Source organism: Salvia hispanica, chromosome 3, assembly GCF_023119035.1.
Source record: "Salvia hispanica cultivar TCC Black 2014 chromosome 3, UniMelb_Shisp_WGS_1.0, whole genome shotgun sequence".
NCBI classification, from domain to species: Eukaryota; Viridiplantae; Streptophyta; class Magnoliopsida; order Lamiales; family Lamiaceae; genus Salvia; species Salvia hispanica.
The window spans coordinates 15,103,355-15,130,637 of NC_062967.1; the positions used below are offsets into that span (position 1 = coordinate 15,103,355).

At 40.8% G+C, this 27,283-nt stretch overlaps 1 protein-coding gene and 1 pseudogene across 1 annotated transcript; one reads left to right on the plus strand and one right to left on the minus strand.

The window, feature by feature from the left end:
- The first annotated feature begins 3,830 nt into the window (after window positions 1–3,830).
- On the plus strand, window positions 3,831–4,965 carry LOC125216402 (metalloendoproteinase 3-MMP-like). Its single transcript, XM_048118103.1, has one exon. The coding sequence runs from the start codon at window positions 3,856–3,858 to the stop codon at window positions 4,786–4,788; it is 933 nt and encodes a 310-aa protein (XP_047974060.1). The 5' UTR covers window positions 3,831–3,855; the 3' UTR covers window positions 4,789–4,965.
- Window positions 4,966–5,769: 804 nt separating this feature from the next.
- On the minus strand, window positions 5,770–15,831 carry LOC125209378 (annotated as a pseudogene).
- Between the last annotated feature and the right edge of the window lie 11,452 nt (window positions 15,832–27,283).

Here is a 27,283-nt window from a genome sequence, read left to right on the forward strand (position 1 = left end):
GTGAGATACCAAAGTGATTTATTGCTTTGTTCGAATTGTACTAGCACCGAGTTTTAGGCTGGATCTTCGTGTTGAAAATTTGCAATCGGGGTTTATAGGTCGGCTTCAATCACGTTCTTCATGCATAGACTACAATGCGCGAGGAACAATGTAACGACCCGCCCATCTAGGGTATAATAAATGCGGCGATCGTTAACTAGGCGGACTTAAATGCATCAAAGATCATAGGCTAGAGTTCCATTTAAAAAGGGATTTAACCAAAACATTTAATGAACAATTAAGTAGAAGAAGAATAATGTCTTAGCAAAGAAATCCAACCAAAAAGCTGTCGCAATAAATGCTTATCAAAGTTCCCAATATAATTCTCAACTATTCCATATCCAAAATATTCCCACGAAATAAAAGAGTTTAAACCCAACCAAAAGATCACAATTTTTCATAAGATAGCGGAAGCGATCAAGAGAGAAGTGAAGCTATGTATAGAGACACAACGACACTTAAAGTTCCAACAGATCATGATATTATTTTCTACTCAACACCGCCGCCCGCTCGTCACCACTCAACCTGCACATAGGGAAAACACATGCAGGGCTGAGTACTATAATCATACTCAGTGGACTCATTGCCGAAAACAGTTTTATCAACAGTAGTAATTATCATGCCATTTTCAAGTGTCCGTCGGGGTTTTAACTTTAGAAAGACCCGAGGCACCAAAATATATTCTTTATCAAATATCACGGTCGCGCAACCATTTTTCATATCGACGTTTACCATATCCTCATTCTACATGACAAGGAATGCGGCCGCAATCCAGGTCACTAGACCGGCCGACCCGTACGCCAGCACTCGGTCTAACATTGGTGTACACTAACCCAAGTAGAGTTTGCGGCTCTACAAGGATCCGAATTCGATTAAATCAATAGTGGCATAGCCACGAGGGATAGGCACGACAAAATAAATCAAGGCGTGATAACACATATTTCATTCTCATCAATATCAGTTTAGGACAATGTCCTTATTTTAAAAGAAAGCCCACCTCGTTGGCTTAGCTCGAAAGTATTCTCCTCTCCTCGTTTATCACGCTGAGAGCGTGAAGTATCACCTTTAAATTAGGCGTATCACAAATCAGTTTCTATCATTGATTCAAAATCATGCATGTTCCCACGTTTCCCTTTCCCCATCGATAAATCTTTAATATCATCATCCAAAATCAAGGTACGATTAGCATATCATTTTTATTCGAATAACAACTCCAAATTCACCATCAAATCGTGTCACGCATGAGTGTTCCACACACACAACACACGCACACGAACCCCACATGTGTGCACGCACGCCGAGGCGTGCGCACACACACACACACACATCCATGCATCTCAAATTCATTAATTTAGTTCCCCTTCACTCAATCTAAATGCATGTGGACTCAAAAGAACACCGATTAATCGGTAGAAGAAGAGGAGATCAAAATTAAAGTACCTTTTTCCAAAAGAACAATCGGTAGAAACAAGTTATAGCTTAGGTTCTTCAATAAAATCTTGAACTTCAACTTGGATTCTTCTCAATTGATGAAGAATTCTTGAAGAAAGTAGAAGAAAATTTTGGAGAGAGTGGGGAGAGTGATTTTCGAAATTTTGGGAGAAGTGGGCGACGGTTTTGATGAATTAGGTTTAGGATTTCTCTCCTATTTATAGAGGTTAAGGTATACTCCAACAATTAAATAATAAAAGATTTGGGGGAGATTTGTTTGTTGAAGTTGGCGTTAATTCTAGTGAGAATTAAGGGGAAATTCGAAAATTATAGGCTATTTAATTAGCCTATGATTTAATTTAAATATTTCACGGAGTAGAATAAATAATCACGGAGCAGAATATATAATAAAACTCCCCAATTTAATAGGAATAGGCGTGTATTTTGACTTCTTCAAAAGGGATTCAAAATCAAATCCTAATTTAATTAGGATTATGGCAATATCTTCTTAGATATGGCAAGATATGGTAAGATATTCTAGCATACTTATATTTATTCATGGAATAGAATAAATAAGAGATCAAATAAATAAATAATCCCTTCTCCCACAATATATGAGATTTTCGAAAATCTCATGGAAAATCAAAGGTGGAGTTTCGAAAATTTCATCAACAAATAAGGAATATTCGGACTTTGGATTTAATTTGGATAATTATCCCAAATCAATAATTAAATCCAAGAAAAATATAATTCCCTCTCCAAATAAAAATAGATGGGATCGAAAATTCCACATGATTAAATAATGCTCCTATTAAATTCTCACTCATCCCTTAGGAAAATAATTCACCATAATTATATTACTCCGCATCAAATATTCACACCAAATCAATCATTTCTTTACTTCCTCTTCTTTTTCTCAACGCATTGACCTTTCAACGGCCACGTCATATTTTCCACATCTTTGACTATTCAATAGCCACGTCATAATTTCAACAAGTTGACTATTCAACTCAATCTCAATTCTCAAACGCAATTAGGTCACAAAGACTCCATGCAATTAATTACTCATCAAATAATCCACATATCATAGCATTTAAGGCATTTAATGCAAAAATTTTGTAACCCGAAAATTAGGGTTTGAAAAAGTGGGGCGTTACAAACAAGCACATACTCATCTTCAACACGTGATACTATTATCGAAGAAATTTGGTCACGTATCAGTTAAAGCTTATTTGTACCTTTTGTTTAAGTTTGTTTTTTTTTTAGTTTTTTTTTTATATTGAGTTCTTAATATGTTATATTTTGCTATTTAATTTTATTTGATAACACAAAAATAAAAAAATGAAAATAGTCGTGAAAATGAGGATAGACGGATTTTAAAGGCATAATTTACAGCTCTATAACAGGTGCTTGAGCTGGAAAATAAAATGCTAACGCGGCAGGAGTTAAATAACAATGAATGGATTTATAGGACGTTATTGTGAGTGCCTTATGGAATATGCTTTTTTACAATTGCAATTTCCATGCAAATACGCAGTTGAACGACTTGTATATTTTTCTAGTGTCATCATAACTTGAGACTCATTTTTCTCCCGGTCAATGCGCTAAATGGGAAAAAAGACAATGATTACAATTTACACGTTTGAAGATTTATTTTGCCAAAACTTCTTGATCACATAGGTTTTCTCTATGCATTAGTTTAATTACCGAATTAAACAACGTATGGGTTCGGCCAAACCTTTATACTCTCAATCTCTCTAAATGTAACGAACCATTTCATTTTTTGTCCGTCCTGGAAAAATATTAATTTTTGAATTTTGGAAATCTAATTACACTACTAATAATGTGGACTTCACTCTCCACTAACACCATTCTACTATCCTTTCTCTACATATCTCTTACTTTACCAACTAAGAATTAAAACCCGTGTCAAACTAAAAATTCATGCTTTTCATGCACGGAGGAAGTAATAAAAGAAAAACTAATGCAATTTGCAAACCCTGTCACATTTTTATAAATCCTGTAGTTTGGAAATTTTCAATATTAAAACAGTAACATTTTTTCAGTACTTATGTTTAATAAAAACGTTGGGTTTATAAAAATATGAGAAATAATTAGTGATTTGTACCTAATTATGTCTCACAATTCTTGTTTAGAAAACGCAACTTTAATCGTTCAGAAGACTTGGAATACTTTGTTGCACACAATATTCCAAGTCAAGTCATTCACTTGAACACTAACAAACTCTCAAAATTCTTCTTCATATTCGATTATTTTTTTCTTTGCGTCTGCCAAGCACACTCTATAAATACTTACAATAGGTAGCATTAACATGTTGTATCACAAAACAAATTAAACATTCTTAAATTTATCAAGTACCCATTCATGGCTTTTAAGATTTTTCATCCCATCTCCTTCATCTTCCTAATTTTCATTCTTCTTGCTCCAATTGGCCATGCCAAGAGGAGCACCCCAAGTGAGAAAAAATCATCACCTTTTGATTTCATCAAGAAATTAAAAGGTTGTCACAAGGGAAACACCACAAAAGAAATCCACGAGCTGAAATCCTATCTCAAGAAATTCGGATATCTCAGATATGAAAACAAAATCCATGCCAGTGACGATGATTTCGATGAGATCCTAGAATCAGCCATCAAAACCTACCAGAAAAACTACCATATCAAACCCTCAGGTATCGTAGATGATAAAACGATATCCAAAATGACAACCCCACGATGTGGGGTGCCTGATATTGTTAACGGCACCAACTACATGCAACCTCGTGACAAGAAACACAAGCCGGGCTCTAGCAACATCCACACAGTGTCTCACTACAGTTTCTTTCAAGGAAACCCTAGATGGCCACCTACCAAAACCCATCTCACTTTTCGATTCTCCCCCAACTTTCCTGTAAGTGCTGTAGCCCCCGTGGCACGTGCCTTCCACAAATGGGACTTAGCCACACACTTCACCTTTGCACAAGTGGGAGCCAATCAAAACTCTGATATGATCATAGAGTTCCATCGCCGCGACCACGGAGATGGAGCCTCTTTTGATGGCCCCGGTGGAGTCCTAGCTCATGCATTTGCACCTACCAATGGAAGGTTCCATTATGATGCCGACGAGAGGTGGTCTATTGGCTCAGTTTCGGGGGCTTTCGACCTAGAAACCATTGCGCTTCATGAAATTGGACACCTTCTAGGGCTCGGGCATAGCTCGGTTAATGCCGCAATCATGTTTTCGGGGATCGGAGCCGGGCAGATCAAGAATTTGCATAACGATGATATTCAAGGAATAAGGGCGTTGTACGGTCGCTAAAACTTCATATTACTTTGTGTATTGTTTGCATGTGAAAATAATTTCCCTATGTTGGGATATTTGTAATACTAGTATCTAAGGTCATAGTACTTGTTTGCTTTTATGCTGCCGTAACTTGTATGGTGTGAATTTGGATATGTAATCCTCATTCAACAAGTTAATTAAGTAAATTTTCTACGTTGGGATTTGTAATAGGACATATTCTTGTGTTATCTAATATACTATAATTAGTAGTACTATGAAATTGAACTCCTAACATTAATTAAAGTATGTTCTACTCATTGAAATGATTAAATTACAAATTATTGAATAAAACGTAATCAGAGAAACGTCGTCTTGGAGCGTTGGTGTTGTGACGAGGTCAAAATTTTCTTTATTTTAATCAAAATTTATAAGAATAAAGCAAACTACACCACGCAAAACAAAGAATGAGGGAGAGATCATGTAGTTATAAAAGAATGACTTTTAATTATCCCTCATTGATAAAAAGAGTAAAATATCGAAAGATGTTTAACTGTAAAAGATAATCACCCAATGTTCTCTCTTACAGACAAAGAATGAGGGTGAGCTCTAGCAACATCGACATGGTGTCTCACTACAGTATCTTTCAAGGAAACCCTAGATGGTCACCTACCAAAACCCAACCCATCTCAGTTTTAGAATCTTGCCCAACTTTCCCATAAGTGGGATTTAGCCACACACTCACCTTTGCACAAGTTGGAACCAATCAAAACTCAGATATGGTTAAGGACATCTTTTAATGCAATTATAAGGGTACTAATTTTTCTTTGTAAACGTACCATGCTCGGAAATGAGCAATTATATCATCCTCGACCATATTACATTCAATACATAATAAACCAAAAATAGAATCACAGAATCAGAGACGTACTACAACTATTACAGAAATTCCAAAATTAGGAAATTATTTTCACATGAAAAAAATACATAAATTATTATGACAGCTTTAAACCTAATATTTTAGCGATTGTACAAAGCTCTTATCCCTGCAATATCATCTGTATGCAAGCTCTTGATTTGTCCTTCTCCGATCATAGAGTACATGATTGCCGCTTCTTCTAAGCTATGATCATGCCCTAAAAGATGTCCGGTTTCATGAAGCGCGACAGTTTCTGTAACATCCCGAATTTCCAAACCCTAATTTTAGAGCCCTAAAATTTATTATTGATGACGTGGGAGATGTGAGATGTGAATTATTTGATAAATGAATTTATTGCATGAGTTTCTTTGACCGGGAAGTTTGAAAAGTCAAACTTGTTGACTATGTGAAATGACATGTGATTTATTAAATTATGAGGTGAATTATTTGTTTAAGGGTGAGTGAGATTTTCGAACCTTTGGACTTTTGGAGAAGGAATTCTATTTTTTCCGGATTTAATTTAATTCTTGGGATATTTATCCGAATTAAATCCAAAACCCAATTATTTTCCTATTTCTTAATGGGAAAAATCGAGCCCTATTAATATTAAGGTGATTTTTGAAAATCACCTAGCTTTGGGAAGGAGGAATTTATTTCATTTTTAATTGATCCCTTATTGATTTCCTTCCATACCTAGAATTTAAATATTCTACCAAATCTTTCCATATCTCAAGAGATCTTGCCATATCTTATTTTAGTTAATATAAAAAAAAATCCTTTCCTTATATATCAACCATACTACACGCCTATTTCCAATCTCTAAGTGGGTGATTTAATATTTTATTTTGCTCCGTGATATTTTATTCTACTCCGTAAAATATACCAAAACAAAATCTTGGCTAATTGGGAGCCATATATTTCGAAAATTACATGCCTTGATACCCTAGTCTATTTTTGTTAATTCTTCTTCCCTACTTCACAATATTTATTTATTTAATTGTGGAGAATAAAATCTTACCAAATATTCTATTTTAATTACCTAAAGATCTTGTTGAGCACTATAAATAAGAGAACCCCTAACCCTAGCCCCAATAAATTTCGCCCCTCTCCTCTCTCCCACTCTCTCCAATTTTTCTTCCATTCTCCAATATTTTTGTCATCTTTTGAAGAAGAATTGAAGTTCAATCCAAGAATCTTGAAGAACCAAGGCTAATACTTAATTCCTACCGATCGTTTTTCTCATTAGGTATTTTATATTCATCTTCTTCGTTTCTACTCGACTCCTCTTCTTTCTAACCGATTAATCGGTCTTCTTGAACCCTCATGCATCTTGGTTGAGTGAAAGTGGGATAAAAGGGATGTGGGAATATGTTACATGTGTGTGGCGTGTATGTGTGTGGCGTGTGTGTGTATGTGCGTCGTGTGTGTGTGTGTTGTATTTGTGTAGTGTGTGTTTGATGGCTAAATATTCTTGTGTGATAAACATGATTTTTATTGATTAGTAATGATAAGATAAATCGTTGGGAAAAGAGAAAAGTATTGAGACATGCATGAGTAAGAGTAGTGTTGAACTTAATTCGTGATATGTGCCTATGTGATTAAAAGGTGAAACTTTGGTTGCGAAGCCGGATAACGGAAAAGCAAAACTACTTGAAATCTAAGCAGTCGAGGTGGGCTTTATTCTTAAACTCTTTTACTTCTTGCAAAAATATTGATTGGTGTTATAAGGGTGGTTTAACTATTATGCCATGCCTATGTTTGTTTTGTTGTGATATTGTGCGCCTGATGCCTAGTTTGTGAGTTCGCTCCATTGGGCTAGGGCTGTGGATATGTTATACGAATTCGGGTCTGAGTACGGGCCGCAAACCCTACCAGGCTGTGTACACATGGGGATCGGGAGCCGTCCTTGCTAGTCGGCCGGTCTCGTGGGCGAAAAGTGTGGCCACACTTTCGTCGCACCATGGATATGATTATGATTGTGGAATTTGATGAGAAAATGGGGGATTGTTTGATTGGCCAATCTATGGAAATATTTTTGTGATACTCGTTGAATATTTATTTTGAAAAGTGTAAAACCTCGAGTTCACTATGGTAAGGGTGGCATAACTTGTAAAATGTTTTGGCAACGAGCTCACTGAGTATTTCAAAATACGCAGCCCTGCATGTGTTTCCTTTATGTGCAGGTTGAATGGCGAAGAGCGGTGGCGGGTGTTGAGTACATTAATTAATTAAGATGGTTATTTTGAACAATCGAGTGTAGTTATGTCTTCATACATGGCTCCACTTTCTCTTAGCCTTTTTCCGCTGAATCTTTGAACACTTTAGCATCACTTGGTTACTTTGAGCTTATTCCTTTTGAATTCGGAGTTTGAGACTTGTTGTGGTTTTTCGTTGGAATTATGTTGAACCCTTGTTTTTTTATCTCAGTTATAATATTTATCCTTCATTTATTTCTCTCGATTTAATCGTTGACTAAATTCCGAGTAGTTCGTTCAATACCTTGGTCAAACCTCTTTAATTGAAACCCTAGGCTTTATTCTTGGTGCTTTTAAGTCCGCTTTGGTAGCAGCCCCCGTAGTTATTGTACCCTAGAAATTCGGGCTGTTACAGTTTCCAGGTGTAAAGCACCCGCAACTGCCCCAATGGACCATCTATCATCTTCGTCGTAATGGAACTTTCCAACTGGTGGTGCAAATGCATGAGCTATGGTGTTGCCCTCAAAAGGGAATCCATCTCCGTGATCACCTCTAAAGAATCCTATTTCCAAATCAGAATTTTGATTGGATTGGACTTGTGCAAAGGTGAAGTGGGTGGAAAACTCCCACTTTTGGAAGGCAGTTGCCACAGGGTTTATAGTATATGTGGGAATGTTGGAAAAGAATCTATAAGTGAGGTGGGTTTTAGTAGATGGCTATTCAGGTTTTCCTGGAAAGAAACTGTAGTGGGATAAAGTGGGATACTGTGTGGATGTTGCTCGAGCTAGACTGTAACAACCCGGGATTCTAGGGTTCAATAAATGCGGCGAATGCTACCAAAACGGACTTAAAAGAATTACACATAGGCTAGGGTTTCATTTAAAGAGTTTTAACCAAAACATTTAAAGGAGCTATCAGAGCAATGAGTCAACGATTTAACCTAGAAGCTTTAACAAGTAAAAGAAAGGTACCATAAATTACGATAAAAAATCTCAAGAGTTTGACATAGTTTCCAAGAAAAACCGCAAGAAGTCTAAAACTTCTAAACCGAAAGGAAATAGTGCAAAATATCCAGATAATACTAAAGTGTATCAAAAATTCAGCGGAAACGACCAAGAGGAAGTACAACTATGTGTAATGACACAACTACACTCGAAGTTCAAAACATCCATCTTAATTAGTTAATATGCTCAACACCCGCCACCGCTCGTCGTCGTTCAACCTGCACATAAGGAAAACACATGCAGGGTTGAGCATTTTAAAATACTCAGTGAACTCGTTGCCAAAACATTTTATAAGTTATGCCACCCTTACCATAGTGAACTCGAGGTTTTACAATTATAAAAATAAGGATTCAACGAGTATCACAAAAATTATTTCCATAGACTGGCCAGTCAAACAACTCCCCGCTTTTCTCATCAATATCCACAATCACAATCACAATCTTTCCATCGTGCGACGAAAGCGTGGCCACGCTTTTCGCCCACGAGACCGACCGACTAGCAAGGATGGCTCCCGATCCCACCGTGTACACAGCCTGGTACGGTTTGCGGCCCTACTCAGACCCGAATTCGTTTATACTGATCCATAGCCCTATAGCCCAATGGAGCGAACTCTCAAACTGGGCATCAGGCGCACAATCATCATCAAAAATAATCACAGGCATGGCATAACAGTTAAACCACCCTTATCTCTCCACATTCATAAATTTGCACATAAAAGAGTTTAAGAATAAAGCCCACCTCGACTGCTTAGATTTCAAGTATGTTCTTTCCCTTGTTATCCTGCTTCGCAACCGAGGTTTCACCTTTTAATCACATAGGCATAAATAAAAGGTGGGGTTTCGAAAATTCCAAGAAAATAAGGTCATGGAAAAATATCCTAATAATCTTACTCACCCATAAACAAATAATTCACCACATAAATCACCTTTAATTCAAATATTCACATGCCACGTCATATAATCAACAAATTTGACTTTTCAAACTTCCAACGCAAACCCTAGATTCGATTCGGTCATAATTTCGTTCCTCAATTAATTCTCGTCTCCTAAGTCATAAATTAGGGAATTAAATTTTTGGCTCTAAAACTAGGGTTCGAAAAAGTGGGGTGTTACATAGACGAATTGTGTTTCTTGCCACGAGGTTGCATGTAGTTAGTGCCGTTAACGATATCAGGTACCCCACATCGTGGGGTTGTCATTTTTGATATCGTTACATCGTCTACGATGCCTGAGGGTTTGATGTGGTAGTTTTCTTGATAGGTTTTGAGGGCCAATTCCAAAATATTATCGATATCATCATCAGTGGCATGGGTTTTGTTTGGATAGTTGAGATAGCCAAATTGCTTGAGATAGGCTTTGAGCTTGTGAATCTCTTTTGTGGTGTTTTCCTTATGACAACCTTTTAATTTCTTGAAGAAATCTAAAGAGGATTATTTTTTGTCACTTGGGGTGCTTGAAAGTTAACTTTTTAAGTGTGTGTGTGTTCACGGTGCGCACAGAAGGAAATAAACAGATTCTCTTGGTCCAGCAAATCCACTAGATCACGCGGTCTAGGAACTCGTTGGTCGCAGGAAATCCTGGTCGTCGGACACACAGAGCACTTCTTTCAAAAACCCTCAACCACTTTACTAAACCTAGTATAGGGAAGTAGGGATCGATCCCACAGAGAAGGATGCGTAATAATCATGTTCAAGGATTTGGACTTGTTTTTGGTGTTGGCTGCTGCCACGCATTTTTTCTTGGGTTGAGAAAAACAAATTAAACTTGACTTGGGGATTTTTAAAACTTCTACACTAATAGCTAGACTTAGGCGAAATAACAAGAGAACGTTGCAAAGGAAATTAACTGCTCAATTCACAGATCTAAGAAAACTACTCTAATTACCTAGACCTGGAAAACAACTGACTGTGGGGACCATGACTGAAAAAGCAGAGTACGGACGAAAAGCTGGCAGAATAACTAACTCGGGTACTAACTAACAGCGACATCCTCTTCTTCAACCAAATTACGTAAAAACTCATAAGAAAAACAACATGAACGAAATCAGAGCAGAGCAAACTAAATCTAAATCAAATTGATGCATAATAACGAAGAACTAAACAAATCTATAGATGCTAGACGAAGTAAAACAGGAAACAAGCAGAAAACTCAAATCCATCTAACAACTTCCCTTTCTCACTTCGAATCCAACCTCAGACGCTAAATCCACTCCGGATCCAAGCGTCCAACACAAACTCCAACCAACATAAACATTTCATCACTTCAGATTTAAACAACAACCTCCAATCAGTCAATAAACCACAGATCTATCACCGAATTCCCAGATCGAGTACCACAACATCAAAATAAAACAGAGATCGACATAACACTTGTTAAAATAAGCTCTCAGCAGCGAGATCTACGTAAATCAACTCAAAATATCACAACTAAACGCAAATCAACAAAAGCGAAAAGATAACGAGTATCATTAACAGCCAAGTCGACTCCCGAAAGTGAAGTTCAACCGCAAAAGTGCAAAACAACTGAAATTAAAAGAGATTGTATCTTCGTCCACACGCGGACGGTGTTGCAACTGAGAACTTCTAAAGAAATGAACCCTTCGTAACTCGAACTACCCCAGATCTTCCATTCCCAAGTGTGTGTTATGTGTGTGAGCTAAAAGAGAGTGAAAAGTGATATATTGTGCATTGCATGCTCTTCTATATATAGGCGTTGGAGTGGGGCCCAGCGAGGTATAGATAGACTTTGTTGCCCTCAGCTACTGACTCCCTCCGTCACGCCTTCTTTTCTTTTGAATTCTGCTCACTTCACTTCATTCCTTTGCTAGACTGTTTCCTTCAGCATTTCCTCGATCTAGCGATTTTTCACACACCTGGCTTAGGAAACGTGTTAGACCCAGCAAATTATAACGCTTTTCACCATATACCGATGCATGAAATTAGCCTTATCAACTGCTCACACTAAAACCATACTTGTCCTCAAGTATAAAGACTAGAAAAGAAAAAGAATAAGGCGAATTTCAAGCAAGGTTATCTCCTGACCGACTCCTAGACCTAGACACAATTAAAAACTTAAAAAGTTTAAGAAAAACATACAAACACATAAACACATATACATGAGCTAGCTTCAACTTTTAGGCATCTGTCCCCACAAGATTAAGGTCAATTCAATAGGTTGCACTCCTCCAAATAGGCCCTTTCCCTTCCTTTACCTAGCCAATCTGTCACCTTGTCAAGATAGCTTTTACTTACCCGATTGTTGGATTCACTCGATCACTCATTCCTCACCAGGGATGTTAGGATCGATTCTCTCTTAAGTTAAAAGAAAAAGAATAAGGCGAATTTCAAGCAAGGTTATCTCCTGACCGACTCCTAGACCTAGACACAATTAAAAACTTAAAAAGTTTAAGAAAAACATACAAACACATAAACACATATACATGAGCTAGCTTCAACTTTTAGGCATCCGTCCCCACAAGATTAAGGTCAATTCAATAGGTTGCACTCCTCCAAATAGGCCCTTTCCCTTCCTTTACCTAGCCAATCTGTCAGCTTGTCAAGATAGCCTTTTACTTACCCGATTGTTGGATTCACTCGATCACTCATTCCTCACCAGGGATGTTAGGATCGATTCTCTCTTAAGTTAATGCTACACCACTGAAGCGTCGGGTTATGAGAGTTCCTCCTTTCCTGGGTCAGGCTATTATCATTCCTGCCTTCTAGACAACTTCCCTCTGGACTTCGTCCAGCTTATTCCTCCTTTTTATATATATATATATATATATATATATATATATTTTTCCCCTGGACTTCGTCCAGCTTATTCCTCCATTTCTCCTCTCTTCTGGACTTCGTCCAGCTTATAACACCTTACCCTGGACTTCGTTCAGCTTATACCTTCATAACCCAATTTCCCATTTTTTTCTCCTTCACAGCTCTTCTTCCTAAGCATTCAGTGGTGGCCCTTAATCATGTGTTAGCTCGAAGTTATTTAAGGCTTATAACTCACTATTATAGTAGGGTTTCACAACTAAGTAAGTAAGGGCATCCTCCATCGTTCTCGCTTCACTCAGATTAACTAGGCTTATTACAGGAAAAAGCTTCTAAGTTGAAATGCCTCATATCTTCAATTACTTTCACTAAGGAAATCATGCCGTATTATATTCACTGGCTCATGCGACAAAACTTAGACTTACAGACTCTTAACATGCAGACAAAGTAATGCATTGACTCCTCTCCCCCTCCCACTTCACTCAAGCTTGTCCCCAAGCCATCGTCGTGAAGGGGGGAAACAGAGAGATCAATGCAAAACAACAAACAGGTTACAAAACAGAACTTCTCACACTTAGACCAAGCATTGGGCTAAGTGGGAGAAAAACACAATAAAACAGAAAACACAAACTTCTCACACTCAGACCAAGCATTGGGCTAAGTGTGAGAAAAACACAAGAAAACAGAAAATACAAACTTCTCACACTTAGACCAAGCATTGGGCTAAGTGTGAGAAAAACACAAGAAAACAGAAAATACAAACTTCTCACACTTAGACCACGCAGTGGGCTAAGTGGGAGAAGACACAAACAATTATAAAACACACGTAGGTAACAGAAAATAAAAAAAAACCTAAAAGAATGAAAATTAAAAGTTACTTGGTCGCTGGATGATGATTCACTTCTGGGCCTGGCTCCTCGAGAGCCAGACTGGGGTGGGATTCCGGGTCGGGTCATTCTTACTTTCTTCTTTGCTGGCTGCTCCAGCTCTTCCTCCTCCTGTGCTGCTTGTTCGAGTACTGGCTTCCTCACTATAGACTTTGATTTAGATGGGGCTGGAACTTGTTTGGGAACGACCGGGGAGATCAACTGCTTGAGCGATTGCTGGGGTTGCCTGACGGAGGGACTGCTCTGAATGGGCTGCTTGACTTCACTGCTGGACTCAGGAGTTGCCTTCGACTGGGTCAAGGGGAGCGTCTGCTGCATCCATGATAGGCTAGTTTTCGTCACTCGGATTTTATCACTTTTCGCACTTATTAGTTGAATATTTGCATGAAAAAGATGTTTTTTGGCAGGGAATGGATCATTAAGTTCGGAAGCTGCTGAATGAAGGCATGAAGAGGAAACATGCAAAAAAGAAGGAAAAATGACAAGGAATGGAAGAAAGTGGAGGAAGAGGGCAAAGAAGACCCAAACTGCCCAAGCTGTTAGACTGGCCAGTTTGAACCTGACGGGAAAATGACTAAAGCCACTTCTACACACTTATCAAGGACAACTCTCACTTGCTACACACGCCCATATCAGCCCCTGGGGAGTAAAAAAGAAGGAAAATATCATTTATTGGATATATGTATTAAAAAGACTTTAACTTTCCAAGAACCAACTAGTCACTTTATCACTTAGCTTTAGTTTAGTTTAGTTAACTTTCTCTCTCTAGGAAACTTTCTCTCTTCCTTAAGAAGAGAAATCTCAAACTCAAGGCTGCCAAGATCTTAATTCACCATGGGTTGAAGTAGTAGTAATTTAGTAGAAGTGTTTAATTTCTCTAGTTGTTTGTCCTTAACTTTTGAAGCTCTTTTGCATCAATCTCACTCTTAGTTATTGTTGTTGTTCTTGTTTTAAAATCTTATTTCAAGTAGTAATTGCTCTAAGTGTTTGTGTATTTAATATGCTTTAAAGTTTAGTTCTTGTTTGATTTCCGATTTTAACTTGTTGTTTAGTTCTAGTGTTGGTTATGCTCTTGTTTAGTTAAAATTTCTTTCAAGCTTTTAAAATCAGTTTCTCAAGCATTTTATTTTCACCATGTTTAAGTGTACTTGAAGCTTATTTCATCATGTTTAAGTGCTTTAAGTTTCAGCTTTTAGTTTGGTGTTTTCAATGCATAATTAGGTAGTTTAATTGATGATTTAATGTTTCTCTTGCATTTTTAATTATGTAGCAGCCATCTACTCTCTTTCTTCTCCATATTTTTGTGTCTTATGATGTAGGATTAGGAGAGATATCAGCTTTTAGAAGTTAAGTGAAAGGATCATTAGTTGTAGGCTTTTATCCATTGGTTTTACACCTTGGGTAATAAGGTTTAGGAGACAACAAGTACATGCTTTCTTTTCACTTTTGGCAGCCTTTTTAGCTTAGTTAATTTTTGTACTCAACCTCCATTTACATCTTATTTAGTTTAGCTTTTAGGATTAAATTAGTTTAGCCACTTTTAAGGGTCACTATCCTAGTTTCCTAGCTTTCTTTTAGGAGCCAACACTTAGTTTATTTTCCTTAGTCTTTTAACTTAGTTCCTTTTGGTTTCTGAACTTAGGATGCTCATGCAAGTTGCTGCTCTCTTTTTATTTCTTGAATGTTATTATTTTCGCCACTGCTAAGTTGCCCAGTTTACCAACTTGCCCAGTCTGCTTTCTAATTTAAATGCTTTCTTTTAATTGCATGTTATTTGCGCTTTTAGTTCTCAATCCTAGCTTAAGTGTTATTTATATTTTGTAGTTTAGTTCCCACCCCCAATTTAGAGCGTGGCGGCATCGCCAAAACCTTTCTAAGTGTGGAAATACATAACGGATGCTACCGTTCCTCGTGGGTTCGACACCCTAACTTACCATATGCTAATTAATAGTATTTTGGAAAGTGGGAACTTATAAATCTTGTTGAATAGGAAGGGACACGTGCAAATGACACGCGTGCAAAATCCCGTCCTTTCAATCCACTTCAACATTTTCATTGAAAGCTCCACCGCTTCCGTCATTCGCTCATTTTGTTTGGCGCACTTCACCGCCAAATCTGCAATGTTGCCCCTCAGGGTCTTCACTTCCTCCCGATTCCCATTCAACTCCTTCCTGATCCCACCAAGTTCCTTGATCATTTCCCTCCTCATTGACTGCATTTCCTTCTTCACATCCTGGACTTCCTTGCGTAGCTCTTCAACCTCTTCACTTGGCATGGCTTCCTCGGTTTCCTCCGGCTCTGCTTTCATCTTATCTCCCAATTAGTAGAAGAGAGTCTTGGTGTCGTGAGTCTGCAACAACCCATTGTTGAAAAAATAATCAACACTGAACACTTCTGGGGGTTCGCACATGACTACCAACGGAGCGGCCTTGGCAATTTTCATTTCTATGTTTCGCTGGAGGTAGGCGCCGATGAGGTGGCAGGTGTACATATGACGCGCAGGGTTGCTCGTCATTTGGTGGCATGCCTGCGCCAGCCAATATCCTAGGTGCACCTTTACACCTTTCGCCATGCACCATGTGAAGTAGAGGTCGGTAGTTGTGAGAGCTGAATTAGCGGTACCCATCAAGTTGTAACTGACAAACGTCTGAGCAAAGCGAAGAATTCGGTCTTCAATGTGGGAGGCCTTGGAGTAGCTGGACTTAAACGTCCCCGCCTTGGGTTACGTGATGAGTTCCCATGCCGTTTGCACCTTGAAACCGGGCGTGTTCTTCGGCACTCCAACCATCCTATCATTCCATGCCCCCTCTTCATCCTCGGCTTGGGTAAACAACCCCATCCGCAGAGACCATTTCCGAATGCTCATTTCATACTCTTCAGTAAAAAGCCTGAACGTTATAGAATCCGCATCGAGATCAGTGGTGTTCTTCAAACAAAAAGTGGAGAAAAACTCCCTTCCTAGATCCACGGGCACCCTCTCTCCTGGCTGTGCTGTAATAACCACTCAAATCCTATCGATTGGATACAAGCGCGGAATTCCTTATCACATGCAATCATTTTAAGCTCCCTCGAGCTGTACTGCTTCCCCGACTTGGCCATCTTCCCAGCGCTACATCTTTCCTTGTACACTGCGATCCTCTTTTGGTCGTCGAACTGCCTCATCTCTTCTAACAACTCTTTAGTCAGCCAGACTTCCGGACGTCCTGGAATCGGCTCCTCTTCAGCTTCTTCAGAGTCATAGATGGGTTCAGGGATGGGCTCATCTTGTTCCTCGACAGAGGGTTCCTCGGTTATAGGGGAAAGGGTCTCCTCGACCTCCTTGACGGAGGGAGCTTTCCTAGACCGGGTAGATGAGGTCGCCGCCGCCTTTCCTTTCCTCGCCCTTTCCTTGGCCAAGCGGCGCTGCTCTGCCTCTGCATCCTCAGGAACTAAGTCATCGACTTCATCGAGGAGGCTCCTCCTGGTGCGCCTCCTTTCTGCCCTCTCATCAATCTTAGGTTCATTTTCATCCTGGTCGCCCACCAGGTCCACAATCAATTTCAGCCCTCCCTCGGGCTCCGGTACTCCAGTCGTGAGTAGATCTGCTCCTTCCAATAACTTTCCCGGGGTTTCCCCCTTGCCATCCAACATCGGGGTTGCCCCCTCAATATAAATGGGGTTCTCCCCCTTGACATCTCCTGGGGTTGCCCCCTCTTCCACGAACTCAGGGGTCGCACCCCTGAAATTAATTGGGGTCTCATCCCCAGTTTCCAAAGGGGTTTCCCCCTCAGCAACATTCTCTAAAACAGGGGCTTCCCCCTCAATCACACTAACCACAATAGGGGCTACCCCCTCCACAACTTCATCTAAAACAGGGGTTTCCCCCTCACAAACTTCCCTACTTTCAAGATTAGGATTCTCAGTTTCTTGCCTTTCTGTCTCCACCATGGTTTCGTCGTTCGTCGGTCCGTCACCCTCCGGCCGTTCGTGTACTGCCTCCTCTTCCTCCGCCTTTTGTGGAGCGGTTTCTGCATGTTGAGATGTAGAATCTTGCGGTCCTTCTTCATAAAGATTCACCGGTTGTGCAGCCGAGTCTGCCGGAATCGTCAGTGGTGGTACGACCGGTGCAGACGGCATCAGGCTAGCGGCGAACAGGGCATACACTTCTTGTGCCTTCCCGACGCTCCCCAATTTCTGCATCAATTCCGCCAACAGGGCTGGGTCGTACACCGTGCTTTGTGAACTTCCGGTGCGTTGGGTTGAATCCATCAGTGCAGATCTGAAAATGAGAGAAAAAAAAACTGGTCGGATTTGGTTAGGGTTTATTTTCTAGAAAGAGAGAGCAAAAGTAGAGAGAAGGGAGAGTAAATTTCAGATTCTGTTGATTTGGGATTATTGGAGAGAGAAAGAGGCGACGGTTGCTTTTCTGATGAAAGAATGGTGCAGTTGCAGGCATGATGTAAGCAACCGTACAACTTCCACAATTATCGGCAGATTTGAAATTCAAATTTTTTTCTCCGTCCCTCCTTGATCTCTTCCTTCAAGCTTCCCTTGATTTCTTCCTTAAGATTCCCCTCCAGATGACTCCCTAGATCATGACCTAAAAAAAATATGAAGGTTCCAGACTCCTAGGTCAAGGTTAGAGTATAAAAAAAATATCGGTTTCCTTCGGAGTCTGGTGCTTCGAAACTTTTTTTTGGATTTTCTAAGTTTGAAAAGTAATTAAACTATTTACACACTTTTTAGAGTATTCCCGAGATTCCCTGGTTCAGTTTGTATTTTCAAAATTGTTAACTTACTCCTTGACCCAGGAATTCATCGGGAATATCCCCTCGTCTGTCTAGGCGATAGTAGGGAGTGCATGTAGTGGAACTTCGTCCACTACACACAACTCAGAATTATCCCTATAGACTTTTACTCTATGACCATTGACAAGGAAAGGAACAGAGTTCGGAGCACTTCCCTGGATCTCCACTGCTCCGTTTGCTCGGATGCCGACGATGGTATATGGGCCGATCCATTTAGACTTCAATTTTCCTGGCATTAGCTTGAGCCGGGACTGGAAAAGGAGCACCTTCTGTCCCACATGAAGTTCCTTGACCCGGAGATTCTTATCATGCCATAACTTCGTCTTTCTTTGTACCACATGGCAGACTCAAATGACTCAGCCGAAGTTCCTCCAATTCTTGCAATTGTAACTTCATCTCTTCTTCGCAAGCTATCGGCTTCATATTCAGTTCTTTCACTGCCCAGTACGCCTTGTGCTCAATACCAACAGGTAAGTGACACATCTTGCCAAACACAAGTCTATAAGGTGACATTCCAATAGGCGTTTTAAAAGCAGTTCTGTAAGCCCACAATGCGTCTCCGAGCCTCTTGCTCTAGTCCTTCCTTGACGGATTAACTGTTTTCTCCAATATCGCCTTGATCTTGCAATTAGAAATCTCTGTCTGGCCATTAGACTGAGGATGGTATGGAGTCGACACTCTATGGTGAACACCATATTTCTTCATCAAAGCCTCGATGGTGCGATTACAAAAATGAGTTCCTTGATCCGAGACGATGGCCCGAGGAACTCCATATCTGTTGAAAATATTGGCCTTCAAAAATTTTGCCACCTCCTTCGATTCCCATGTTGTGGTGGCCTTAGCTTCTATCCACTTAGACACATAGTCCACTGCAACCAATATATACGTGTTCCCACAAGACGATGGGAACGGTCCCACAAAGTCCATTCCCCACACATCAAAAATTTCGCACACGATCACCGGGACCTGAGGCATCTCGTCTCTCCTTGAAATTCCCCCCGTCTGCTGGCACCTCTTGCAACATTGGCAGAAATCAAAGGCATCCCTATTTAGCGTCGGCCAATAAAAACCGATGTCCAAGACCTTCCTCGCTGTCTTCCTTGGTCCAAAGTGGCCTCCACATGCTAAAGTGTGGAAATGAATTAACACATCTCTTTGTTCCCATTCGGGAATGCAGCGTCTAATCACTTGATCTGAGCACATTTTCCACAGGTAAGGGTCGTCCCAAAAGTAATATTTAGCTTCACTCCTAATTTTCATCCTCTGGGCCCGGGAAACTTCGTCCGAACTTGGCATCTCTCCCGTGACCAAGTAGTTGGCTAAATCAGCAAACCACGGTTCTGCATTTAGTGTGCGCTTCCCCTTATCCGATTCCCCTAGACCGGTCAGAGCCAAAACTGCTTCCCAGTTAGGTGGTCTAGGAAATTTCTCCAGAAGGTACAAATGCTCCTCGGGGAAGGCATCGGGTATGGCCTCTTCTGTTTCCCCCTGATGTATTCTGCTCAAGTGATCAGCTACTCTATTCTCCGTTCCTCTCTTGTCTCTTACTTCCCAATCAAACTCCTGCAAGAGTAACACCCAACGGATTAATCTCGGCTTAGACTCTTTCTTAGCCAGCAAGTACTTAATCGCCGCGTGATCCGTGAAGACTATAACCCTCGACCCAAGGAGATAGGGTCGGAATTTTTCAAACGAGTATACGACAGCCAACATTTCCTTCTCCGTGGTGTCATAATTTTTCTGAGCCTGATTCAGCGTCTTGGAAGCATAAAAGATCACATAGCTCTTTCCATCAATTTTCTGTCCTAGGACAGCTCCCACAGCAAAATCGCTCGCATCACACATTATCTCGAAAGGATGGCTCCAGTCTGGTGCCCTGATAATTGGTGTTGATACTAACATGTCCTTAAGCAACTGGAACGCCCTTTCGCATCCTTCGTCAAAGACGAATTCCACATCATTATGTAACAACCGAGTGAGTGGTTGCGCGATTTTTGCAAAATCCTTGATAAACCTCCTATAGAACCCTGCATGGCCTAGGAAGCCTCTCACCTCTTTTTGGTTCGTAGGGTATGGTAATTTTGATATCACATCCACCTTTGCTTTGTCTACTTGAATACCTCTCTCAGAAACCACGTGACCCAGGACAATGCCTTCAGTCACCATGAAATGGCATTTCTCGAAATTCAACACTAAATGCTTCTCTTGGCATCTCTGTAACACTAGATCAAGGCTGGCTAAACAAGTATCAAATGAGTTCCCATATACGGTGAAATCGTCCATGAATATCTCAATGCATACTTCCAACAGATCCGAGAAAATGCTCATCATACACCGTTGGAAAGTTCCCGGTGCATTACACAATCCAAACGGCATTCTTCGGTATGCATAGGTACCAAAGGGGCACGTGAATGTGGTTTTCCCTTGGTCCTCTGGATTAACGTAGATTTGGAAATAGCCGTTGTATCCATCAAGGAAACAAAAGTACTGTTTGCCAGCCAGTCTTTCCAGCATCTGATCAATGAAAGGTAAGGGAAAATGATCCTTTTTGTGGCTTCGTTCAACTTCCTGTAGTCGATGCACATCCTCCATCCTGTCACTAGTCTGGTGGGTACCAACTCATTCTTTTCATTCTTAACAACCTGTATTCCAGATTTTTTTGGTACCATATGGACAGGACTGACCCACTCACTGTCAGGAATGGAGTAGATAATCCCTAGAGCAAGCAATTTTAACACCTCCTTTAGGACCTCCTCTCGCATGTTCGGGTTCAGTTTCCGTTGTGCATCTCGATGAGCCTTCGCACTTTCTTCTAAACGAATGTGGTGCATACAAAGATCCGGACTTATTCCCACCAAATCTGAGAGAGTCCATCCTATTGCTTTCTTGTTTCTTTTGATGACTTCTAATAACTCCTTCTCTTGCTCCTTGGTCAGGTTGCTGTTGACTATTACCGGAAATGTCTCATCCTCCTCCAATTAAGCGTACTTGAGGCCTGGTGGAAGTGTCTTCAGCTCTTTTTTTGTTCCATTTGTCTCCTGGGGCAAGGGATTTTTGTCCGCAATTTCTGGTAACGTCTCCTTCCCAGACCCAGGAGATTTTTCCAGACTAGCCACATGAGCCGATCCCTTAGATCTAGCTGACTCAGGGCTTCTGCAGAATTCCATAATGGCCTCCGTGAGTTCTTCATCTGTCAATTCTGCTGTGTTCATTGCTGCACACCATCCTACAACTTCTCTGTCAATCGAATGACTCAACTCCGAGTTGTCGATTTGTTCCTGTATCAATTCCGTCTCAAGATACTCTTGGACTAAAGGGTTAATAACATCAATAGCATAGAGATTCTCAACATCTAAAGGTCTTTTCATCCCCTCATCTATGCTAAAGGTATACTTTTCCCCGTTATAGTCCAAGCAAATTGTTCCATCAAAGACGTCGATAATGGTCTTAGCGGTACGCAAAAATGGTCTCCCTAAAAGTACCCCACTGGACTCAGCAGACTCATTATCATTCATCTTGATCACATAAAAATCAGCAGGATATAGAAAATCATGCACCTTGACTATAACATTTTCCAACACTCCTTCAGGGCAGATGCAAGTTCTATCTGCTAACTGGATCACTACCTTGGTAGCAACCATTCTCACCCCAGTCAACTTCTTATAGATCGAAAGCGGTAAAACATTTATTGACGCCCCTAGATCACACATAGCATGCTCGACCTTGATATCCCCTAGAGAGATGGGTAATGTGAACATACCTGGGTCGGTGCATTTTGAGGGCATCCTTCTCTTTTGTATCACAGCAGACACAGTCTCCCCGATCACAATCTTCCCATCTGGCTTGGTCTTCCCTGCAATAAATTCCTTGATAAACTTACTGAAGGCAGGCATTTTAAGGGCTTGCAAGAATGGCAGGTTGATTTCCAACTTGCTAAAAATCTCCATGAGATCCTCTGTATCATCCTTTTTCTTCTTCGCTTCCCCTCGGTATGGAAATGGTTTTGCTCGCTTTACTGCATTTGTGGAAGTCCCAGCCTGGGTTTCATCAACTCCCCTGTTTCCTTCCTTGCTCACTCCTTCCGGTTCTTGGTCTAGGAACAATGGGTCTCTCGGTCGAGGTAGGGATCCCCCTAAATCTCCCTTCTGGAGGTCTTCCTGAACAAGGATTTCCCTGGGTCTAGCGCCTTCCTCTTGATGCAGCTGACTCTGTTTCCCTTCACTAGCCTGCATAGGCACTTCCTCATCAATTTCCAACGTCGGCCCTTCATAACCCCGCCCAGATCTCAAGGTGATTTGACTAATGTTTGCTCGGTCTGGCGGTTTGACGGTGGCAGGAAGTTTCCCTTCATTCCCTCGCATCTCATTCAAGGAGACTGCAATCTGGGACAGTTGCTTTGCCATCATATCCATGGCGGCTTTATGTTCAGACTGAGCATCTTGTAACTTGTGCACCATGTCATTGTTGGAGTGTAGGTTACCCTGCATGAACTGCTGTGAATTCACTAGATCATGGACCATGTCGTCCAAACTCCTCTGTGGTCTGGAGTTGAATTGACCAGAATTTGGTCCTTGACCTTGGTTCTGACGATAGTTGCCTTGATGATTGTTGTATTAGTTGTTAGACCCTTGATTTCCCTGATGGTTATTGTACTGGCTACCAGACCCTTGATTCTCTTGATGATTTGGTTGGGAATTCTGGTAGTTCCCTTGGTTATTCCTCTGATGAGGTGGCACATAGGAGCTCCCTGGGTTGTTCTGATTCCTATTTCCCCAATTAGTATGGTCCTGATTCCTGTACCCCAGCTGCAATTGCCCCTCTTGACCTTTCCCTGACCAGTTGGATTGCCTCTCCGGAGGGTGTGCATAATTCTTGAGCTGAAGTGGGGGTGGCTGGCCTTGATCATGGTCAGTCCATCTGAAGTTCGGGTGAGTCCTCCATGGAGCGTCCCTCTGTCTTCCTTGGTTCCAACTTCCGTCGGGATTCCAACTTCCCATCGAATTTTCCTGAGCTTGGCACTCCCCTTCGCAGGGCTGACTGTAGTATGGTTGAAGTTGCCTTTCCTCCTGACCAGGGGGTTTCTCAATTTCCACTGGAGCATGCGGATTGTATTTCTCAATTGCATTTAGCAAGGCCTTTTCCAGTTTATCGATCCTATCTTCCACCTTCTTGTCTTCTTGTTCCATCACTGCATTGGCTGATCCTCTCCTCAATATGCTTCGCGGGTTATCATAGGCCTTCTTCGCCTCGATCAGCCTTCCCAAGGTTTCCCGAGCTTCACTTGCCTTATTCTTGGTAAAATTTTCCCCGCTCGAGGAGTTCATCAAGTCCTTTGATTCAGGGTTTGCACCTTCGTAGAACAGATAGTAAGTCTCCGCTTCTATCATCCTGTGGTTCGGACAAGCATCCAGCAGCCCCTTGAAACGGGACCAATAAGAACTCAGAGACTCATCGTATTCTTGTTTGCACTCCTGAATCTCCTTCTTCAAGGCATTCGTCTTGTTGGATGGAAAAAAGTAATCCAGAAACTCCAGTTTAAAATCCTTCCACGTGTTGATCGAGTCCGGTGAGAGCCTTAGCAGCCAAGTGTTCGCCTCCCCTTTGAGAGCAAACGGAATTGCTCGAAGACGGTAGTCCTCCTCTATTGCCTCGTTGGGTCGCTTTTGAATGCTGCATAGTTTACTGAACTCGTTCAAAAATTCATAGGGGCATTCGTTCCTACGCCTAGAGAAAATGGGTAGAACTCCGAGTACATTCGTCTTGATATCGATCGACCTCCGTCGTGGGTTCGAGACTATAGCATGAGCGGGTTCACCGTCAAGATGTGCGGTGAGCGACCCTATTTCCGGATCGGGGTCTACTAGATGAGCCATATTCAGATCTTCCTCTTCCTCGGTCTCGGAATGCTCTGGTTCTGTTGACGACTCCGGGTTCTCCTCTGTCGACGAATTCCACTCTTTTTCACTCTCTGACTCGAACGGGAATGGATCCTCCGTCCTCAATCCTAATCTGGTGGTGATGGTAGATGTAGATTCCTTGACTCGCCACTTGTATTGGCCACTCCCTGACCCAGATGAGCTTGCCCAACTTCCAGAATGGAAGCCTGCGTTCATAAACTGTCAAGGAGAAAGAAAATAACAGAAATTAAAAGAAAATATTTACAACGAACGAAAAGGAGTAACGCAAATGCGAAAGTAAAATGGTAAGGTAGATAAAAGCTTTAGAAATCTCAAATTCCATACCAGACTGCCCAATCAAAATTTGCAACCATTTCAGACAGCAGTTATTGATTAAACATGTCAAGGCCTAAAACAATCAGTCGCGTCAGAATTTAGGAATATAGACAAATGTCATGAAGTTGCACTAATAATGGTTCAACGGGTTTGTTGAGGGCAACTCAAAGTGATTGGAACTTTTTAGAACCGTTAAGGAATAAGAGAACATGATAGCCTTAACTTGGTGCTGAAGAAAGAAAAATCATTGGGTGTGAAACAATATATGTAGTGAAACCGAGCTAAAAAGAATTTCACTTCTGCCAGAAAGAGCTTGCCACAAACATGGTTACAAAATAAAGGGGTGAACCAAAGTTCCAAGAAGAATATTCCATCATTTGAAGAAAAGCAGGTCTGGAGATGTGATCATACTGAAGGTCATAACTACAAACAACTTTAGGAATGAAGTTCAATGAAGGAAGCTCATAAAATCAAATATCGTTCTTATGAATTTAAAGAATACTACTCAAGCAAGAGGTCAAAAGTTACAAGGGCAAACACAAATTTCACGCCAAGTGAGTCATGACTCAATATAGGAAAAGAAATAATGGACATCACATGCAAATTGTGAGTCAACCAATATGTTTAAATAGACAAGGGCTCACGGCTATTCAAAACGTCCCGAAAAGAAATTAGGATCCAAGTAAGTACTGTTGATTTAAAAATCGGTCATTCTAACTACGAAGGTCGCACTCCCTCGCACATTTTTCCGGAGCCTGATCATGGCAATGTCGTTCTATGAAACCGTGGATTCCAGGTTGCCCTAAAAGATGTCCGGTTTCATGAAGCGCGACAGTTTCCAGGTGTAAAGCACCCGCAACTGCCCCAACGGACCATCTATCATCTTCGGCGTAATGGAACTTTCCAACTGGTGGTGCAAATGCATGAGCTATGATGTTGCCCTCAAAAGGGAATCCATCTCCGTGATCACCTCTAAAGAACCCTATTTCCAAATCAGAATTTTGATTGGATTGGACTTGTGCAAAGATGAAGTGGATGGAAGACTCCCACTTTTGGAAGGCACTTGCCACAGGGTTTATAGCATATGTGGGAACGTTGGAAAAGAATCTATAAGTGAGGTGGGTTTTAGTAGATGGCTATTCAGGTTTTCCTGGAAAGAAACTGTAGTGGGATACTGTGTGGATGTTGCTCGAGCTAGACTGTAACAACCCGGGATTCTAGGGTTCAATAAATGCGGCGACTGCTACCAAAACGGACTTAAAAGAATTACACATAGGAAGGACGCTTTTCATAGTGCGACGAAAGCGTGGCCACGCTTTTCGCCCACGAGACCGACCGACTAGCAAGGACGGCTCCCGATCCCACCGTGTACACAGCCTGGTACGGTTTGCGGCCCTACTCAGACCCGAATTCGTTTATACTGATCCATAGCCCTATAGCCCAATGGAGCGAACTCTCAAACTGGGCATCAGGCGCACAATCATCATAAAAAATAATCACAGGCATGGCATAACAGTTAAACCACCCTTATCTCTCCACATTCATAAATTTGCACATAAAAGAGTTTAAGAATAAAGCCCACCTCGACTGCTTAGATTTCAAGTATGTTCTTTCCCTTGTTATCCTGCTTCGCAACCGAGGTTTCACCTTTTAATCACATAGGCATATATCACAAATCAGATTCAACACAAACTCCTAACTCATGCATGTCTCAACGCTTTCCCTTTTCCCATCGATTTTTCTTAACGTCATCAATCAAGGCCATGTTCATCACATAAGTTCCATTCGCATCTTAACTCTAGATCTATCATCAACATATGTCACACAAGAGTATTTTGCCAACATACACACACAACACACACACACGCAACACGCACACGCACACACACACGCAACGCACACGCACATGCAACGCACACACACATACATTCCATATCCCATTTATCCCACTTCCACTCGATCAAGATGCATGAGGGTTCAAGAATACCGATTAATCGGTTAGATGAAGAAGAATTAACATAAGAATACCTTTTTGGAGAAAAATGAACGGTAGAAACAAAGTAGAGACTTGGTTCTTCAAAAATTTTGAGGCTCAAACTCTAATTCTTCTCAAATGATGAAGGATTATTGGAGTAAAGTAGAAGAAAATTGAGAGAGTGTGGAGAGAGAGAGGCCGGAAATTATGGAGTAGGGGGCGAAAATTTTGATGGCTAGGGTTAGGTTTTTGGCCTCTTATTTATAGAGTTCAATAAGATCTTTAGGTAATTAAATAGAATATTTGGAAAGATTTTATTCTCCACAATTAATTAAAAACAAATATTGTGGAGTAGAGAAGAAGAAATTAACAAAAATAGGCTCTAGGGCTCAATCATGAAATTTTCGAAAACTATGGCTTCTAATTAGCCAAGATGTTGTTTTGGTATATTTTGCGGAGTAGAACAAAATATCACGGAGCAAAATAAAATAAAAATCTCCCCATTGGCCAAGAAATAGGCGTGTAGTATAGGTAGTAAATAAGGAATGGATTTTGAATATTAACTAAAATAAGATATGGCAAGATCTTCTTGAGGTATGGAAAGATATGATAGAATATTTGATTTTAGGTATGGAAGGAAATCAATAAGGGATCAATTAAACAAGTAAAATAATATTTCCTTCCCAACATAGGTGATTTTCGAAAATCACCTATTAAATTAAATCCGGAAAAATAGGCAATAAATGCATTCATAGATAAACTCTC

What these genes read in the sequence shown, in the direction of transcription:
- LOC125216402 (XM_048118103.1), top strand. Translation starts at nt 3,856, where the DNA reads ATGGCTTTTAAGATTTTTCATCCCATCTCCTTCATCTTCCTAATTTTC.